Source organism: Eutrigla gurnardus (assembly GCF_963514095.1).
Source record: "Eutrigla gurnardus genome assembly, chromosome: 7".
NCBI lineage: Eukaryota > Metazoa > Chordata > Actinopteri > Perciformes > Triglidae > Eutrigla > Eutrigla gurnardus.
Genome location: NC_139921.1, coordinates 28,231,513 through 28,252,977, shown reverse-complemented (window position 1 = coordinate 28,252,977; position 21,465 = coordinate 28,231,513). Strand labels below are relative to the sequence as shown.

At 40.9% G+C, this 21,465-nt stretch overlaps 1 protein-coding gene across 1 annotated transcript in view; it reads right to left on the bottom strand.

The window, feature by feature from the left end:
* Nucleotides 1–5,873: 5,873 nt before the first annotated feature.
* The window catches only part of gfra4a (GDNF family receptor alpha 4a), a 119,537-nt gene continuing 103,945 nt past the window's right edge, over nucleotides 5,874–21,465 (bottom strand). Inside the window, exons 7-8 of the mRNA XM_084012624.1 lie at nucleotides 12,363–12,532; nucleotides 5,874–9,306 (exon numbers count right to left, since the gene is read on the bottom strand). Coding sequence (XP_083868750.1) covers nucleotides 9,160–9,306; nucleotides 12,363–12,532 — 317 coding nt within the window. The 3' untranslated portion in view covers nucleotides 5,874–9,159. The remainder of the gene's footprint in view (nucleotides 9,307–12,362; nucleotides 12,533–21,465) is intronic.

The window sequence follows — 21,465 nt, the reverse complement described above, 5'->3', positions numbered from 1 at the left end:
CCTAGTCTCAGTGTAGTGAGTCCAAAACAGCCATAAAAAGCCATGGTCACTTTTTTCAGGAAAAAAAAAAGTCATACTATAGCATGTCGAAAAAAAAGTGAAAAATCGACAAAATTCATAAAATGTTGTAAAAATGATGTCAAAGTCCTAACATATGCTTCTATATCGCGTGTCAATCAAAATCGGAGTGTAGTGAGTCCAAAACAGTCATAAAAAGGCTTATTCATGGCAGGCAGGCAGGTGGTTGAGTGGTTAGAGTGCATGCCATTTACCCATGTCTGCATATATGCAGCAACCTCAGGTTCGAATCCCGGCTGGAGATCCTTTGATACATGTCACATCCCCCTCTCTCTCCCATGTTTCCTCTCTATCCACCGCTAAATACAAAGGTGTCTATGCAAGAAAATAATCTTTAAAAAAAAAAGCCTTGATCATATTGTTAAAAAAAGGTCATGCTATAGCATGTTGAAAATTCAGGAAAAAGTCAGTCAGGATTTATTCATAAAAAAATATTTAAAATTGTTAAAAAGGCATAAAAATCGCTCATATCGCTTGACGCGCCTAGTCTCAGTGTAGTGAGTCCAAAACAGCCATAAAAAGCCATGGTCACTTTTTTCAGGAAAAAAAAAAGTCATACTATAGCATGTCGAAAAAAAAGTGAAAAATCGACAAAATTCATAAAATGTTGTAAAAATGATGTCAAAGTCCTAACATATGCTTCTATATCGCGTGTCAATCAAAATCGGAGTGTAGTGAGTCCAAAACAGTCATAAAAAGGCTTATTCATGGCAGGCAGGCAGGTGGTTGAGTGGTTAGAGTGCATGCCATTTACCCATGTCTGCATATATGCAGCAGCCTCAGGTTCGAATCCCGGCTGGAGATCCTTTGATACATGTCACATCCCCCTCTCTCTCCCATGTTTCCTCTCTATCCACCGCTAAATACAAAGGTGTCTATGCAAGAAAATAATCTTAAAAAAAAAAAGCCTTGATCATATTGTTAAAAAAAGGTCATGCTATAGCATGTCGAAAATTCACGAAAAAGTCAGTCAGGATATATTCATAAAAAAATATTTAAAATTGTTAAAAAGGCATAAAAATCGCTCATATCGCTTGACGCGCCTAGTCTCAGTGTAGTGAGTCCAAAACAGCCATAAAAAGCCATGGTCAATTTTTTCAGGAAAAAAAAAAGTCATACTATAGCATGTCGAAAAAAAAGTGAAAAATCGACAAAATTCATAAAATGTTGTAAAAATTATGTAAAAGTCCTAACATATGCTTCTATATCGCGTGTCAATCAAAATCTGAGTGAAGTGAATGCAAAATAGTTATAAAAAGGCTTAGTCATATCCCCCCCCCCAAAAAAAGTCATACTATAGCATGTCGAAAATTCACGAAAAAGTCAGTCAAGATATATTCATAAAAAAATATTTAAAATTGTTAAAAAGGCATAAAAATCGCTCATCTCGCTTGACGCGCCTAGTCTCAGTGTAGTGAGTCCAAAACAGCCATAAAAAGCCATGGTCAACTTTTTCAGGGAAAAAAAAAGTCATACTATAGCATGTCGGAAAAAAAGTGAAAAATCGACAAAATTCATAAAATGTTGTAAAAATGATGTAAAAGTCCTAACATATGCTTCTATATCGTGTGTCAATCAAAATCTGAGTGTAGTGAGTCCAAAACAGTCATAAAAAGGCTTATTCATGGCAGGCAGGCAGGTGGTTGAGTGGTTAGAGTGCATGCCATTTACCCATGTCTGCATATATGCAGCAGCCTCAGGTTCGAATCCCGGCTGGAGATCCTTTGATACATGTCACATCCCCCTCTCTCTCCCATGTTTCCTCTCTATCCACCGCTAAATACAAAGGTGTCTATGCAAGAAAATAATCTTAAAAAAAAAAAGCCTTGATCATATTGTTAAAAAAAGGTCATGCTATAGCATGTCGAAAATTCACGAAAAAGTCAGTCAGGATATATTCATAAAAAAATATTTAAAATTGTTAAAAAGGCATAAAAATCGCTCATATCGCTTGACGCGCCTAGTCTCAGTGTAGTGAGTCCAAAACAGCCATAAAAAGCCATGGTCAATTTTTTCAGGAAAAAAAAAAGTCATACTATAGCATGTCGAAAAAAAAGTGAAAAATCGACAAAATTCATAAAATGTTGTAAAAATTATGTAAAAGTCCTAACATATGCTTCTATATCGCGTGTCAATCAAAATCTGAGTGAAGTGAATGCAAAATAGTTATAAAAAGGCTTAGTCATATCCCCCCCCCCAAAAAAAGTCATACTATAGCATGTCGAAAATTCACGAAAAAGTCAGTCAAGATATATTCATAAAAAAATATTTAAAATTGTTAAAAAGGCATAAAAATCGCTCATCTCGCTTGACGCGCCTAGTCTCAGTGTAGTGAGTCCAAAACAGCCATAAAAAGCCATGGTCAACTTTTTCAGGGAAAAAAAAAGTCATACTATAGCATGTCGGAAAAAAAGTGAAAAATCGACAAAATTCATAAAATGTTGTAAAAATGATGTAAAAGTCCTAACATATGCTTCTATATCGTGTGTCAATCAAAATCTGAGTGTAGTGAGTCCAAAACAGTCATAAAAAGGCTTATTCATGGCAGGCAGGTGGTTGAGTGGTTAGAGTGCATGCCATTTACCCATGTCTGCATATATGCAGCAGCCTCAGGTTCGAATCCCGGCTGGAGATCCTTTGATACATGTCACATCCCCCTCTCTCTCCCATGTTTCCTCTCTATCCACTGCTAAATACAAAGGTGTCTATGCAAGAAAATAATCTTTAAAAAAAAAAGCCTTGATCATATTGTTAAAAAAAGTTCATGCTATAGCATGTCGAAATTTCACGAAAAAGTCAGTCAGAATATATTCATAAAAAAATATTTAAAATTGTTAAAGAGTCATAAAAATCGCTCAAATCGCTTGATGCACCAAGTCTCAGTGTAGTGAGTCCAAAACAGCCATAAAAAGCCATGATCAATTTTTTCAGGAAAAAAAAAAAGTCATACTATAGCATGTCGAAAAAAAAGTGAAAAATCGACAAAATTCATAAAATGTTGTAAAAATGATGTAAAAGTCCTAACATATGCTTCTATATCACGTGTCAATCAAAATCTGAGTGTAGTGAGTCCAAAACAGTCATAAAAAGGCTTATTCATGGCAGGCAGGCAGGTGGTTGAGTGGTTAGAGTGCATGCCATTTACCCATGTCTGCATATATGCAGCAGACTCAGGTTCGAATCCCGGCTGGAGATCCTTTGATACATGTCACATCCCCCTCTCTCTCCCATGTGAAAAGTGCGGAGTTCAACAGCACCACCACGTCACGTCGTAACGGCATTCAGGCAGCTGCGATGACAACTGTCACTGATCTGGGTTCATTAACAGACTGTACTGTCCGTGAGCACTCCACGCACGCACACGCACGCACGCACGCACAGTACGGTATGATAACTCTGCCGGCCCGGGGAGAGAGACATGCATCGGCTCGGCCCACAGTGCTCAGCAGCAGAGAGGTGACGAGACTAGAGCCGAGCTGTATTGTGTAGTGGAGAGGGGCCAACACACGCTATGCGTAATTGCGCACACACGCGCGATCGTCCTCTGAAATGCGGCTGCATCCGGCCCGGTTCAGCAGCATCAATTTTTTTTTTCCACCTTCAAAGAAAGTCCTCCCAGTGCGTACTGGATTCCGGCTGGCAGCGCCACTGGGTGTTGTTATATATTCACATTGAAATTCTGACATTGATTTAAGCCCCACCGTCGTATGAGTTAGCCCCACCGTAGTTGAACCAGAAAAAATACTCTGGCGCCGCCACTGTATGTAACACCAATGAAGATCAGTTACAGCCACACTGACCTTTTAATAAAAAAAAATCATAACCTAATCAATGCACAGCGGCTTGTAAAAAATAAATAATAACACGTTATTAGTATTTTTTTCACCTAGATTGCTGCTCAGATTAATTAGTCCATGCGGGCACTGAATAATTAACTAAGTGAGCTTCAGTGACAGACAGCACAAACAGCCAGCACACTTAGCTTTAAATGCTCTAAATTTCCCCTTAGAAACATTTGTTTTTGGCTTTCTGCCTTTTTTGTTTTCCCTCCTCTTCCATTAAAAGAGCTCCACAATACTTATATAGAGTGGAACCTGTTGTTATCATGTTTTTGGTGATTGTACACTTTTGGAATATTTAATTATTATGATTTAAGTTATATTTGTCACCATTTTGAAAGGTAAGGTTGAGTGTTTTTTCCTTCCTGCCAAAAAAACAAGTCTGTCAGAAGAAGAAAACCTGATTCCCTGTCATTTGTTTGTGGTCAATTTGCAGCCGGCTCCTGCTCTCTGAGCTTCAAAGCCAACGTGGCTGCTTGTTCTTCCCCGATGGCTTCGCTCCAAATGTCTTTTAAAGAACAAGAAGGATGAAGGCCAAAAACAACAGGACTGTATGATAATAAGGTAACGCAACACAAAGACAGATTGTGTGTGTTCCTCGGGCCAGCAGCAGCAGGCTGCTCACATCGGTTATGGCCTTGTTTGTTTGCGTCGTTATATTTTTAACATTAACTCAACGTGGTAAAAGGTGGAGGAGGCCCCTAGTGGACACTGCAGAAATACCATTATGTTTACTGGCGATCTGTGGTGCTCAGATGTGGCTTATTTTTCATTGAGCATATTTAATGTCTACTTTAATTTCCCTGAAAGTAAGGGAAGTGTTTATCTTGATGTCCTATAGTTATCTACAGTTAGATTTAGTTTGCCCATGTTGGGGCAGAGTCTGTGCATTTGTAATCAATCATGATGTCACACCCCCGTTTACAGCATCTACTAGTTAAAACCAAATGCAACTGAGCATACATCGGCCTGATAAGAAGAACTACTTAAAACGACAGAAGCCATCTTTGTGGAAAAGTTGATCTGACATGAACGTTGATATATTTTTAGTTATTCCCATGTTTGCCCATCTGCTAACATGGAAGGGGGTGAGCTTTATGACCTAAACCGCAGCCAATCACAGGGGAGCTCTTAAGTTGTACATGTTTATAAAGTCTATGCATGTAGTAAATACAAATTAGCGTGTTCTTTCCCTATTGTCCATAACTGCAAGTATATTTACTCCTGTTGACAAACTTCACTGATGTAAACAAACCTTTAACAGCATAGAAAAACAAACTACTTTAGAAATTGCTGTTGTTTTAGTGCATTACGCTGTTAAAAGACACAAGAGGGCTGTTGAGAAGACGTGTCCATTGAGTTTAATGCGTTAAATATTTATATAGTTCACTTGGTTAACTCGATGAATCTTTAAGGGATGGCGAGAAGAATTTAGGGATCTAAAAATGTCACAGGCAAGTTAATAAACCCTGTTATAGATATTTAAAGGCAGCAGCAGCAGCAGCAGCAGCAGCAGCCATGGACCCACCAGCCCCAGTAACTGGGACAGCAGGAGGTCTGTCCCACTTAGCTGTTGACCCAAAACATGGAGACTGGCATCAATTACAGCCGGCGTATGCAAAGCACAGGTGGCAACCAGGCAGCTGGAGTCTCACTTTGCAAAGGGACGGCTGCCTAACCCTCGTTGTTTAGCCACAGTAAGCATTGTGGGAGAGATGATAACGCAGTGATATTTAAATTATGCCAGGTTGCTTTCGGCTGATTTTTTAAAATATTTTTGCCAAGAAATATGACGACGAGAAAACATTTTTTTGCGGCTCGCCTGACTTCCTATCCCCTGCCCTCCCCTCCTACCTGTTTTTCTAGCTGTGCTTTACCTCAGGTGACTCACAGCCTCGAGGTATACAATAAGATACAAGAAAACACAAATTTGGTCTAGGTTTGTTTACACCAGGGGTCTCATTTATTAAAGTTTCTGATGCACAAGTTTGTGTTCAAAGTTGTGCTTTGTAAAGTTGTCAGAATCGGCCTCTCAGTGGTTTCTCCTGTCTGACATATCAAAAAGAAAACTTTGGATAAAATCCCTTTTTCTTTTATTAATCCCCAAGGTATGAATGTTGTAGACATCATATGGTATACACTGTGTAGTATATACACTATAATATAACATCTTTACAAATCACGCCCTGTGTGTGTGTGATGGAAAATGTAGTTTTAACTTAATGCAAGGGGGGGGGGGGGGCGAGTGCTTCCTCTGAAATACTCAGATGATACCGGACTTGGTGATGCTGGACTTGGATGTATCTGGATGGAGGTCACGTGTCACATCTTGTCAGGAGACCAGAAAAAAGACAGGTGGAAAAAAAAAAAAAAAAATGTCGTCCCCTCTGCACAAGAGGAAGTGGTCAGAATTCACCTCAGTTTACAGTGTCGTCTTTATTCGCAGGAAGTGACACGTTTGGGATTCTGCCGGTGCAGCCGGACGGGGATCAGGTTGGTCCGTCACCTCACAGCGCCAGAGGAACACCTGCTGACTGACCAATCACAGCACGGCGCTCGGCTGGTGTGGCATCATGATGAGAGACGGACGCTTTGTGAAAACGAGAGGTCACTCACACACACTCTTCCCACCAGAAAACCACACAACTACAGTTTTTGTCTTTTTTTTTTTTTTTTAAATGTAAAGTATCCGTTGACCCAAAGCATGAAAATATTTCCTCTCACATCTATTGGTTCTTTAAATAGGCGTTTTATGTGCCCAGGCTCGGAGATAATTCTGTTCTAAATGTATTCTGCCACCTCGTAGGGACTATTTCTTCTGGAAATACAAAACAGAATTGATGAAGAGCTTTATCACCAATTGATTCTTTAATGAAGACAACATTTAAAAGTGTGAATTACTGGTCATTATTATCTTCTGGTTTTGCTGTAATCAATTTGTCTAAAAATAATCAAATCTGTAACACTAAAATAAATAGTTCTCCCGTCGCTCTGTGGAGGGTTTTCACCGTCTCACTTTAGTTTAAAAACAGCAACTTGTGTTCTTCTTGCCCAGCTGTAGCAACCAGCTGTTTCCTCTCCTGATAAAACTACCTGCCCGACACCAAACAGCTGACACACTTAGTGACTAGCTGGTGAACAGAGTGAAGCGTTTAGCCGATAAAGAGAGGTTTCCCTCAAGAGTTAGTGGAGAGTAAAACCAACAGAAAAGGAGAAAATTGGACTTTGGAATTTGTTGGGTGTCCAAATGATTGCTCACGTTGCTCCATGCCTGCTCGATAAGTACATCAACAATGGTTTACTTAAACTGGATTTTATAACACGTCTGTATTCTAACAGGCTAGAAAATGAGTTAATGCTAGGGATGCACCGATATCGATATTGGGCTTATAGTGACTCAAATAGCTGGATCGGTTCTATTCTGTTCATTATATACTGGAATTTTAATCATTGGCCAATTTGTTACTGCATTAAATCATCATCATTGATTTTTAATGGCAGCCTCATTTTCAGAAATAATCAAACCTGGGCAAATAAAACTAACAAAATGCATGTCTCGTGAGAAATATTTGTGATGAAGTTATGTTTCCGATCCTGACGACCCTCTTCCCGTTCAAAACTACACAGACATCAGAGGAGGATTTGACCCCCCCTCCCCCCTCCCTCCCCGTTGAACTTGGCAGGCAAAATCCGACAAGTATTGTGCTGTTATGACAATATTATGAGCTTATATTGTGAGTTTTTTTTATTAGGTCCAACTTGAACTAATACGTTTTCATCGGGGTCTGCTTTTCTGTTTTCTGTCTTGGTGTTAAAATCGGGTGTTTCTTCAGATAACTGAATTCAACGGCGCTATTGAAGATGACACATTCCTCGTTAAGAGCCGACCTCCGTATCTCGACACTTTCCATAGACATGTCCGCTTCTTGGCGAAGCAGAGCTGTGCTTTCACAGTACATATTGTAAATCCCCTGGCGTCCAACGTTGAGTCCCAGCGAGCAGTGGGGGTCCAACACGGGTCGCCACTTTCACTCACGAGTTTTTTCCGAAGACAGATGCGTTCGTTCACGCACCAAAACCACCGTCTGTTCCCGCCAGTCCTCCCGGCAAACGGCGAAGCATGATCGCTCACAAACTTGTCGATAGGTATCCGTCTTCTCCGCGGTCAAGGTCCACATATAGTTAAAAAATATAAACGTGTTTCCATCTCTTGTTGCGTCACCAAAAACCACGATTTTATGATTATTTTTTTTATAACATTTCTGAAGAGGAACAAACCCAAATGTTTGTCAGACCCTCACACTTAAAGCTGAATGCATGAAGAAATGAAGAGTCCCCTTCCAAAGTGAGGTATCCACCATTTGCAAAAAGTGTCTATCATAAAAAATAAAAAAATCTAGCTTTTAAATAAACCACAATACGCTAAGGCTAATAAGTAATGTAGGTCCTTGTTTACAAAATCAATCACTTTTTCAGACTTTGAGAGATCTTACTTGAACAATAAAGTTAAATAAACTTAATTATGTCTATATTTTGTATTCGGAATGGGAACTCTTCATCCTGCAACTTAAAACACAACAATCAAGTAACTCCATTGTGATTTGTCTCGATTATAACTATATATATATATTTATATTTATATATACTATGTGCTTCCATCTAACATTCTGTGTAACAAAATCATATCTAGTAAAACAAAAAATGTGACATTAAAATCAAGAGCAAAGCATGTGGACACACACACACACACATCCACCCGAAATCTCATGTAACACTTTCACAGTTGAGACAAAAGTCTTTACATTGGATTTTTTTTTTTTTCTTTTACACCAAGGAATGTTCAGGAACAAAAAAATGTTTTTTTTTTTTCGTTTTTTTCGTTTTTCCACACTGTACGTCAGTGTCTCTTCACTGTACACCTTCTGACCCCGCGGTGCTTTTTTCCCGCTGTAGCTTGTACGTTATTTTCATATGAGCAAAGTCTGCGTTTGTGTAACAGTTTGGGTTTGGGGAGGCGTGAAGCAAGAAATGAGGCGTGTACGTCCCTCCCTGGTGGGGGGGGGGATGCACAACACATCTGCTCAGAGTCATGATTTCACAAAAAGAGATTAAGTGCGACTTTTGTGACGGAGACGGAGAGGGGGCAGGTCAACTGACACAAAGAAATGGCTCTTCCCTCCTTGCCCCCCTCCTCCCACCAGGTCTGGAGTTTGGTCCATGGAGGCCAGGTGAGCGAGGCCTCTTATTGGCTGGAGAGCAGCAGCAGGAGCAGCCAACCGAGGCCCAGCAGCAGGGACAGGCGGACGGGCTCGGGTCCGCGGTCGGACAGGCCCGGGGAGGGGAGGGTGGAGTCTCCCTCGTCGCCCCACAATCTGTCGTTCTCGTTTACCTTCAGGGGGAAAAAAAACAGACATGTGACATGATGAGTCATCATTTATGTTGGGAAAATTCGTCACCAGGAAACATCTTCTCGGCACCGGAAGACGAGCAACGGTGTCATATTAGAGCCATTATAAAAAAACGATTTAACATGTATGATGCCTGTGTGTATCAGTCTGTCTATATTTCCATATCGTCTGTATGGATTATGCTCCTGTCATGTTCTCACCTGCATCTTATGGTTGTTCAGTGTTTTGGTCCAATGCAGTTTTTTTAAATACAGTTTGACTAACTATATTATGCCTCTATTTGTCATGCTATATGCTATTATTTTCTTTTGACATATCACACTTTTCTCAACGTTCAATACTATGACTTTTTTTACGACATACTATACTGACTTTTTTTCATGTTTTTTTGACATGCTACGACTTTTTCACAACTTTTAAAAAAAAAAGTAATTGTGGAAAAAAGTTGTGAAAAGCTAACGAGTATTCCAGGCAGACGAGCAGCTGACTACAGTTAAACTCATTAAAGTGTCAGAGAGTTACGGGCGGCTGCAGTCGGCAGTAAATGATGTGCATCGGTCTATTGTTGCAGCTGGTTGGTTAACGACGTGTTGTGGGATTGAGTTTGTTTTTGTCGGAGCAGTTTTACGAGTACTAGTACAAGTACATGAGAATAGTATCAGACTGATACCGTTTATCGGTGCACCCATGAAAGAAATATGGCATATTATAACTTTTTCTGACATTATATCATGCTCATTTATGGCATATTATACCATAGATTCTTTAACGGCATATAATAAAGTAAAATATACTGCATTTCATGTCACATTCAGGGGCTGCACAAAATGTGTATATGTTATCGGGAAGCAGATTGTGTTTCTAGCTTTTCCTGGTCGCTGATATGTCACATATTGGGTTAGTTCAGTCTGTTAATACAGTGGTCCAAGAAGTTATCACACACTTATATTACTTCTATAATTGTAATTTTACAACAAAAGACAAGCAGAGCATGTTTAAATTCTGAAAATTGAAATGACTGATAAATCAAACAACTATGGTGAATATAAGTTAAAGTCTTCTGCAAACAGTAAGTTTGCCTTTCTGTCCTTTTCATATACTTCCACTGTTGACTCGCCGCTGCTGATTAAAATGCACGGCCACATTTCCTGTTAACTCATTTTTTTTTGTTGAATTATCAGACAGTTATTTAAATATGACGGGATGTTGCCTGGAGAGTTGTATGTCTGGTGATATGACTGGAGGCAGCTGTCCAGAGTTAATTAACTCTGACTGCTGACACTTCATTTGATCCTGACTTGACACTCGAGTATCAGGTGACAAAAATGTCCATGTTCAACAAACTGTCACTTCCCTGTTTATCTCTGCGTGATAATACGAGTCCAAAGCAATCAGATGATGATGAAAGGCTGTTGAAACAATCGTGCGTGGGACTGGGAGTTCAGAGCCCCCCAGGTGAGAATATGTAATCTGGGCTTTTGGCTGTTTTCCTCTGCTTTCCCTCTGGAAATAAGTAAGTGGCCTAGTTATACATTTAGCTTGTGAAGCTTATTTATATCTGTTGGCGGATTGTCAATTATGTTATCTACCGCATTTTTTTTTCTTTTTGGGGAGGGGTTCCCAGTAGGAGCCAAATTTCCTTAGCCTGGAGTAAATTATATTATTTATAAATGCCTCCTCATTATTAACATCTGAAACACTGTTTGGATGCTTAAATGCAAAACAGGCTGCCCACATTAAAATTAATGTTCAACAGAGTTTAAACCGTTGTTTATTGTACTCCTCCGTTGTATGCGCTACATTAATTGTGTTTACAGAACCTGTTTATACTGTTGATGAAGCAGTTATGAATAAGAGACAGTTTAAACGCTCGTTCTGTATTCTCTCTTTCAGTGCAGAAACCGCCGACAGCATTAGCTTATGTAACGCACATTTGTTTACATCCAGTTTGGCTCCTTGTTTTAATTGTCTTAATTCTTTTATTCCCGTTATGTTGTTTGTTTTATGCTCCACTTTGTTCGCTGAACGGTTTTACTGCTGCGGAACTCCAATGACCCCGCAGGGATCAATAAAGTTGCATCCAATCTTCAAAGCCTCCTTCATTCAGAATCCTCCATATGATGAAGACTCCATAGATTAGTCTGTGGTGAGCACTAATGATTTGATTTGATTTATTTAGCACCGTTAAAATGCAAAACAGAAGAGACAAAACAGTGAATCAGTGCAAGGAGAGGCATGAAAGCCATGGGGGCTTATAAGAGCCTGACCTATTATAAAATCAATAACAAAACAAAATAGGGCATTTGAAGCTTCATCAGCCAATCCTAGCTCATCACAGAATGTCCTGAAAAGTCAATACAAACAGGACAGAACATGATTTAACCTTATTTGACTGATTATAGTGAATTTGAATGTTTTTCTTGTCATATTGAGTGTTTCTGTACAAACGGATAATCGTCTAATAAGCTATTGTCACTTTTGTTGTTGTTTAACTTGAAAATATACATTTTTGGACTCAAAAATCGGCCGAACTCTAATGAAGAAATTGACACTTAGGAAACTCATGAATCGTTATTTTTGTCCTGAAGTGTCACATAATTGTCATTTTTTAAGCTCGTCATTAGCAGCAAAGGTGAAACATTGCATCCTGGGAACAAGGATTCCATTGAACCTGAGCGTCGTGGCACTCCCCGTGATCTAATGTGGGTTGATTGTAAATCTAAAAAGTAGCGACATAATGCAAAAATGTTCGGCTCAAATTAGGACGCTTACATAAGCGGACGCGAGAATGCATTTTGTAGACGAGGTAGGAAACGGACCCTGCCTCGGCTCTCTTCATCTGACGCTGTCTGAATTATGCAGACAATGTAAATCCCACCCGTCTGCTGCTCCCTGCAGGATAAAACAAACGCCCCGAGCCATCTGCAGCAGCGCGACCCAATTCTGAGTTGAGGCCGTCTCCATTTAGTTGCCTCTCAGTACAGGGGGAAAAAAAAATCAGCTGCGCATCACATTTCACTCTTCCATCCCGTCTCACCTGAGTAGGTATCTGTGCTCTCAGAATGTTCTGCTCTGTTTCCATGGAGACGCCCGGGGCGGTGGTTGCTAGGTGCGGGCTCTGGCCGTCCGTCGCCGGACTGGGCATCCCGGGCTGGCTGGCGCCCGTCTTCTCATCCGATACGTTGCCGAAGGTCACGATGGCGTTTTCTAGAACACGAGAGCGGGAGAGTGTTAAAAAGGGGGACACGACTGGCAACTTCATAGATGGATCACTTTCTCAACTTTCTGCTCATTGTCGCATCAGGCATCACCTCGAGTTTGCTTTTGTTTGGAAGGATTTGTCAAGATTTTGCTGGCCAATCTTCATATTCAGTAGGATTTGACACATTTACCAAAAACAGTTGGTACTCTTTTCTGCTCACAGGAAGTGATGCATCATGGTTAAAACATACATATTGTCCCCGATAGAGCAGCGAATGCTCCGTCCACAGAAAGCACAGTTCTCGTGAATGGAAGTTCTCATTTTTTTTCTTCAAATTTGTACATCTTGTTTCCTTTCTGGGCCACCAGTGTAAGAAACTTCCTACAAATGTGTAACATATGGCATTCATATGCCTGGGGGAACGGTTTAAATAAGTTATTCCTCAGGCAAGAAATGCTGCAGACTGCAGTCTCGAGCGCTCCTGTCAACTCCTGCCAAAGCACAAGAGAGAAGGGAGTGTTGTGTGAGCAGGAATTCACTAAAACGTAAACGTACAATGGGAAAGCCAAAGAGCCTCAGTGAGTGGAAACATTAAAGCTTTGGTTTTAAATTACAGAATATGAAGAGGCAAAAAACAGCTGCTGCAAGTCAGATAAACATATGTTCAATTTATGGCAAACGTGAGTCATAATATAAAAAATAATGAACAATAATGAATAATGAGCAGCAGCGAGTTCATTGTTTTTGCAATGCAAGAGTTACTCCGGGCTATAAATTATACTCACACATATCGTTACCACTCGGTGAGCGGTGAGACCGAGGAGTGAGACTGACAGCACGTCTATGAAAAGAATAGTGTCTCTAGATAATATCTACATATGATGTTGTAGATGTTGAGATGTTGTAGATGTTGGAGTAGTCTGTGTGTGTGTGTGTGTGTGTGTGTGTGTGTGTGTGTGTGTGTGATAGAGAGAGTGTGACGCAGTGCGAGTGGACGAGCGAGAGTGATCGCAGCAGAGGAGAGAAGAAGTTTAGTGGTGAAGACATGGAGTGTTCAGTGCACAAATAAATGCTGTAGTTTCCCGGCTGCTGAGGCAATGCATCTTGGTACATGTAGGCAGGAGAAATAATCAGCTTTCTCCAGCCAACGGGCCCTTTTTTCCCCACAGCAGCTCCTTTGAGATATCATTGCAGGCTAAACGCAGGTGTAATTCATTAAATTAATTACGGGCCCTGTTCCATTTAGGTGAGCTGGGGACGCCGGCATTAGGCACGTTGGGCTCACAGGAACAACTCAACACACTAAATAGAATGTAACCATAATTAATGCTATGAGTTACACCTGTGTTCCCCCTGCTGTGTCATGTCGAGATGATCTGAATGATGTGGTTTGCAGTCATGATGGATGAAAAACATCCCAACTCCAAACCTCGGATCACTTACTGGACCAACCACAACATGGCACATAAATAATGTAATTAAAAATGAGGTGTTCAAGGCGAAAATTTAATTCAGGAACAAACTGGAAATCTCGGTAAACATTTGAGGTTCTATCATAGAGCTCTGGGGGACCCCAGATCGGGATCCAGGAAATACACCATCTCCCCTCCCCCGTCTGATCCATTCCACCCATGCACCAATTACACCAACCGCTCCAGTCTGTCAGCCATCACAAGTCAAACACAGTCTTGCACCGCTCCACTCTGCTCCGGCCCGGATCACAACACCGTTGCCACCTCCCGGCGGTGCAAGGATAACCGTCTTCAGTGCCAACGTCAGCAAAAACAAGTAATTGGTCCCCCTCTCACCTCGGCGTCCAACCATCATCAATAACTAAACAGTTGACACTAATGACATCCACAAAAAAAAAGCCATCGGTAAACTTAAAAGGTGCTCTACGTTGTTGTATTGCAGCATCATTCAGGCCGGTTCTAGTCCACCGTTCCACCACTCCACCTGCTCCGTCCACACGTTTCCCCCCCGTGACTCGATCACATGCATAACCAACACCGGCTGACAGGATAATTGGTCTCCCTGCACTCTGCCTCGCAGAGCCGAACAATAAAGGCCGCTGCACACATTGTGACTTCAATAGGAGAGGATGTCAGCACTCCATCACCACCACCTCCTCCACCCTCCTTACTACCACGCAGGTTCAGGCACCAGGCAACGAGGAGCAGCAGGGCTCGCTTTGAGCCGGAACAGCCTGAACAGCAGGCCGAGTGTCCACCGTGTACTGTTGGATTGTATCGCTGTATGACATTTTCTACCTGTGGACAATAACATCGAAAGTTTGAGTCTAAAGAGGAGGATGGATATAAATCCTGGAATCGAAAGTCCGTCATTCTGTGTTTAAATACACGCCTGTGATTTATGATTCAGTTACGAAAAGTTAAACACACAATGTTGTGGATTTTATGCACAGTTTAAAGTAAGGTCAACATTTAAAATATGCTGTAGGATTTCCATATCGTCATGCTTATTTAACCAGGGTTCCTCTTTAAAAAGGCAGACTTCTCTGTTTAGTGAAGTCAGGCAGGGTCACGGCACACACACACACACACACACACCAACTCCTGCAAGACTCCTTTACTGCACTGTGAGAAGTGGAAATGAATAATATCGTTATGAAATGCTAATGCATATATGCATCGGAGGGTGGAATTTTAATTTGAAAACTTCCATCAAGGACGCACCTGTTGTGACTCGAACAATGAGAAGTTAACTGGATGGACGTGGGAGGTGAACATCCAGTCCAGACTGCAGGAAATGAGTAATGACTGAAAGCAGCTACGGCGTGAGTCACGACATCCAATCAACAAACTATAGAGATGCTGAATATATGTTGATTAATATTAACATGTTGAATATTATTGAAGCCACAGGGAGCGATTATGTTCCAAGAAAAGTCTCACAATTAAAGTTCTGTCATTTCCTGGCGTGAACTCACAATTTCATTTAAATTTAAACTGTGCCGTCATGTTATAGTTTCAAAATACCGAGAGTGCCTTTGAATCCACCGTCATCTCTCGTCAATGATGTTTGCGCTGCGTATGAAATGATAACAGGAAGTTACTTCACACCTTCGCTTCCCAAACTTCCATCAAGCATCTTCGTCAGGTCGGAATATTTGAACATTGAACACCAGTCAGCTTTCTTTCAATTTCCCATCGTCTCTAATGATATTACGATCACGTTAAATATTTAAACGGGTCACTTACAGTAAGTATGCTGTGCTGGAAGGGACTATGTACATCCTGCTCTATGCATAATTTATATTCTGGTGGTACTTTGCGTGGTCTCGTACCCGTCCCGTCACATCACGTTCTCGGCTGATTTACAACACACACCCAGAGTGAATAACGTGATCGTGTGATGGATTAATATTCCATAAGCACTCGTTTTCATTCACCCTAATGGGCTACTGTGCAGCGATTACGTCTGCATGAAAGTCACTTCAATTAAAAATGTGCTTAAAATGAAGACATGAATGAAAGTCTCATCAATTAATATACACAGCTTTTACTGTAAGATGGATGTGGGGGAAAGAAATCACACCATTATTCCATCTGTTTCCCCGGCGAAGAAGAAGGAGAAGACCCCCTCCTACCCCCCTCCGATTTTTCAGAAGCGACTCACTGGTTATTAGTGGTGGGATTTCAAAGCCTTCAGTGGAGTATCGGGGCGTGACACACAAACATTGATTTCTCACAGGATCATAACAAATTGATCCATCTATCCATAGCAAACAAAATCCTGCAGTAATGAATGTGGGGCCTCGACTCGACTCCCTCCGCTGGTGCAGCGGCGAGCATCGACCACGCAGGCGGCGGCGGCGGGACACCTATGAGCTCTTCCCGCCACCCCGGCAGCTAATAAGGGAACGGATTCAGCACCTCACAGGAAAAGGCGTGCTAATAGCGCTGCTCGGCCATTAGCGTTGGGACAGGTGAGGAAGCGCGCTGCGGCGCTCAAATGTGCGGGCTGATGGCTGAGGGGGGGAAGTGAGGGGATGAAGCGCCGATACATGTCTTCAGTGGCGGGCTGTTGTGACCGTTCCTTTGTGAATGTTTGGCTGTTTGAGCACCAACCATCTCGCATCTCTATGACTTTTTAGTTTCTCCCTCAGGGGATATTTTTTCCTGACTTCATAGGTTCCTACGACGGCGTATTCCGGCCACTGTAGGGAAAAAAAATTTAAAACGGAGCCGAGAAAAAAAGTTGGCCAAATCATCATCTTATGGGTGTTTATTGATCGGCCGGTTGGGCTAAGATGCTAATGGTAGCTTTTACTTGTTGTCATAGCTGATATAAACAAGTGGCTTGGTTCCACTAAGACCAGATGTTTGCTGTTGCTATGACAACAAGTGAAAGCTACTGCTAGCATCTCATGGTGCGTTCCATTTACCTCGGAAGTCGGAGCTGGGAATGACGTCACACCCAAACTATCAGCGTTTCAGTTACAAAGTCGGAAAAAAGTAGCCAACGGCTAAAAAACTGTTAACAACCGGGGCAGCCATCTTTAAATGTCAACTCGGGCTTGTGTCGATCGTCCGACTTTACGAGTCGGAAATCCGACCTCGAGTTCCAGTTGAAAGTTCCGACTCGGAGCTCAGAAACCCTGACTTCCGAGTGTAACTGGAACGCACCATTACCCCCAACCGCCCCGGATCAATAAACACACATAAGATGACGATTTGGCCTCATATGAATAAAACCAACAATAAGCATCATCACCTTAAAGACCTTAACGAGGCATTGTCACATGGATTCATTAGAAAAATAAATACATGCGTACCTTCATGGGAGGTTGACTCCCGTGTTTTGGGTTTTTTTTCTACAGTGGTCCTAAAACGCCATCTTTCCTTCCTGTCCCCAGCCTGGCTGACATATCGCCCGCTCGCCTTTATAACACCAATTTAACTACCAGAAAAAACAGTAGAAAAAATAAATGAGCTTCACCTCCATCTGTCCTCTGCTTTTCCTTTTTTTACCCCGATGCACTCGGCGTTGGGAGGATGAAGACGTCCAGAGCTGCTGTTTTGCATAGTGATGCGCTTATTATGGCCGTGATGAGGAGGTAAGAAAGGGTGACAGCTGTTTCTTAAAAACCTGAGTGCATTCGCTCGGCAGAGAAGGAATCTTTTTTCAGCTGTTTTTTTTCTCTCGTCTGCAAAACGACTGTATTCTTCCCCGCCACGAGTCTCTCTCTCTGCCCACCTCATTAGTTCGGAGGCAGGAAACCAAATTACATTCATTTACCAAGTCATCAAAGGCCATCTGAAGCCCTGTCTCAGCAAGGAAGGCCCCAGAACAACAGCACAGGGGACCCCTCGCCACCACACCGCCCCCAATGCATGCTGGTCGCAAAAAAAGGGAGGTAAGCACCAAAAAGAGACCAGGAGGATTTATTTAATTGAAGATGGTGCTGTCCATTTGTGCAACAGAGCCGGGGAGTCCTCTTGGCTGCAGAATAACTTCATCGCCGGTGTATTGTGGGGGGGATGTGGCGGATTCATTTTCCCCCAATTGTTGGGCTCGCATCCAAACCCGTCATTTGCCAAACAATTATACATGCTTTCCAAACCCCAGAAATAGAACCCGAGTCTGGCGAAACGAGACTGACCTCCGGTTCAGATGAGAGCTGCAGGAATTTTCTTCTCTTTTTTTTTTTCGCCCCTTTTAGAAAACTGGTTCATCCTCGTTATGGAGCATGAGGCGGGAGGAGAGGGAGCGCTTGTTTGCTCAGACGCAGGGAAATGAGGCCAGTCAAGTCTGAGGTTTGTTTTCCTGCCTCTCCGAGGAGCTTACAGTAAACACAGGAGCTGCCTCGGCAAAGTGTGCCAGTCCCACCGGCTGAAGGATGCACACGAGGACTTTCATTAAAAACACACAAGGCATCCGTCAAACCAGCTGGGACACACACACACACACACACACATATATATATATAATATAATATATGTGACCACGCCGGGAGGTTTGCCGGGTTCCGTACGTCCCATTTGTTACCCGGAGAACAGATGTCGCTCACAAATTTGATTCATTATCTCGCTGAGTGACGAGTTTTTCACCGGATGTTTCAGAAATGGATTCTAATTGGTGGCAAAGCAGCTCAGACGCAGTCGTGTTCGTCCCTCGGTGATGTCATCTGTTGGGCTTTGGTTTGGTTACATGAAGGGAGGTGTGCAAAACTACCTCTCAGTGTCACGCGATACTGCGTGGAACCCTTTGTGATACCAAGAGCCTGGTTTGCATGAGATTTCTAAAAGCATGAGAATCATGAGCGTGTTCTCGTCCTGCCCAATGTGTTAAGTGTCTGCTGTGATATGACACTATAAATAAAATGTTATTGAATTGTGAAATATTAATATTATATTCCAATATTAATACATTTTCAATATCATGTGCAATATAACTTAATTATTTATTTTAGTTAACTTTCTTCACATTTTTTTTTTTTACTTTTATTGATATTCCATTGGGATTTCTTATACATTTTTAGATTGATTTATTACTCTATTTTCTAATTTTCTAAAAGAAAATATTTTTTTATTTTTTTATTTCCTGCAGCATTAATAAAGGGCTATGCGATCTTAACATGCAAGTGATAAATTAAATAAATTATACTGTAAATACAGGTATATGGCCAAAATCTTCTTTTGATAAAGCTGATTTCATATCAACATTTATGTAAAAGTGCAGCATGTTTTGTAGTAATTCAATAAAAAAAACATAATTATTCATGAAATCACCTAGCAAAGCCTAAGTTTGTCCCCTTAGTGAGTGAATGAAATACCTGGAAAATTAGATGAATTTCTCATTTGATTGAGAACTTGAGTGCAAAATGAGAAAAATAATACAGAAAAATAAATAAATAAATATCAACCTAGAAGTACAGGAAAACAATACTTAATGGATATCTATATTTGGACAAACAAAGGAGAAGAGTTAAGGCAATAAGTTGTAATAATATTTACTACCCTATAACAGGGTATAGTTATTGTGTTCATTTGTAAAAAAAAATACCATTGTTCATATTGCAATCAAATTACTTATAAAATATTTTACTTTTTAAGTTTTTTTATATTCACGAGTTCTCATTGTTAAAGCAGCATTGTTGTTGTTGCTCGGGGACAAAAAAAATACATTTTCAGCTGTAAAATATTAATGTTTATGGTTTTAAAATAATGACACTGTACATCAGCTTTTATGGCCCGACATATCATAAATAATTAAAAGTTCTGAATATATACACCTTCAATCAGAACCTTTTATTAAAAAGTTTATCCTGGTTTCACTTTCACACTGCTGGTTAGACTGGTTGGACTGGAGACCCGATGAGAAGTTATTTGCTGTTTCTGTCATAACCGAATACAGACTTAACAAGACTTAACGAGCGCTGACATCCTGTCTTGTCATCATATTTTGCTCCGAACCGTCAGCGGCTTTTATAAGAATCTGTCTCCTTCTAGAAAGAATAATAACTCAGAATAAACTTGTCTGCTGTGACACCAGCAGCTACAGCTTGTATTAGTTTATGCCATCACTCACTCAGAGGGATGATCTCCCATCATTGGAGCTGTTCGGCTCTCCTTCTTCTTCTTCTTGTTGTTGTTGGATGAATATAAGCTACAACAAAAGGTAACAGACTACAGAGGATTTGGCGGATAATCCTTATGGAACATGAGCTGCAGTTTATCACTCACTGACATTTTATCATTCTTAAAAAACATGTTTCTATTATTGTAAATCCATTTTTTTGCGTTATTTTCCCCCCCGAGGGAGTGATAAATATCCCGGCATAATCTAAACAAACAGATATTATATGTAGTAAGCCATCACGGCGTGCCAGCAGCTATTAATAACAACAGTCTGTCACTGCTGCCATCACTCAGGAGGTTGTTTGTCTGCGAGTCTTTGTGCAGGAAAATGATGGAGTCAAACACATGGAGGCGTGGGGAGGGTGTGGGGGGGGGGGGTTCACCGAGAGACTATTACAAATGTTCTACACTCAAGTAGAAGTACAAATGTTCTACACTCAAGTAGAAGTACAAATGTTCTACACTCAAGTAGAAGTACAAATGTTCTACACTCAAGTAAAAGTACAAATGTTCTACACTCAAGTAAAAGTACAAATGTTCTACACTCAAGTAGAAGTACAGATGTTCTGCATCAGGTAGAAGTACAAATGTTCTACACTCAAGTAGAAGTACAGATGTTCTACACTCAAGTAGAAGTACAAATGTTCTACACTCAAGTAGAAGTACAGATGTTCTACACTCAAGTAGAAGTACAAATGTTCTACACTCAAGTAGAAGTACAAATGTTCTACACTCAAGTAGAAGTACAAATGTTCTACACTCAAGTAAAAGTACAAATGTTCTACACTCAAGTAAAAGTACAAATGTTCTACACTCAAGTAGAAGTACAGATGTTCTGCATCAGGTAGAAGTACAAATGTTCTACACTCAAGTAGAAGTACAAATGTTCTACACTCAAGTAGAAGTACAAATGTTCTACACTCAAGTAGAAGTACAAATGTTCTACACTCAAGTAGAAGTACAAATGTTCTACACTCAAGTAGAAGTACAAATGTTCTACACTCAAGTAGAAGTACAGATGTTCTGCATCAAGTAGAAGTACAAATGTTCTACACTCAAGTAGAAGTACAGATGTTCTGCATCAGGTAGAAGTACAAATGTTCTACACTCAAGTAGAAGTACAAATGTTCTACACTCAAGTAGAAGTACAAATGTTCTACACTCAAGTAGAAGTACAAATGTTCTACACTCAAGTAGAAGTACAAATGTTCTACACTCAAGTAGAAGTACAGATGTTCTGCATCAAGTAGAAGTACAAATGTTCTACACTCAAGTAGAAGTACAGATGTTCTGCATCAAGTAGAAGTACAAATGTTCTACACTCAAGTAGAAGT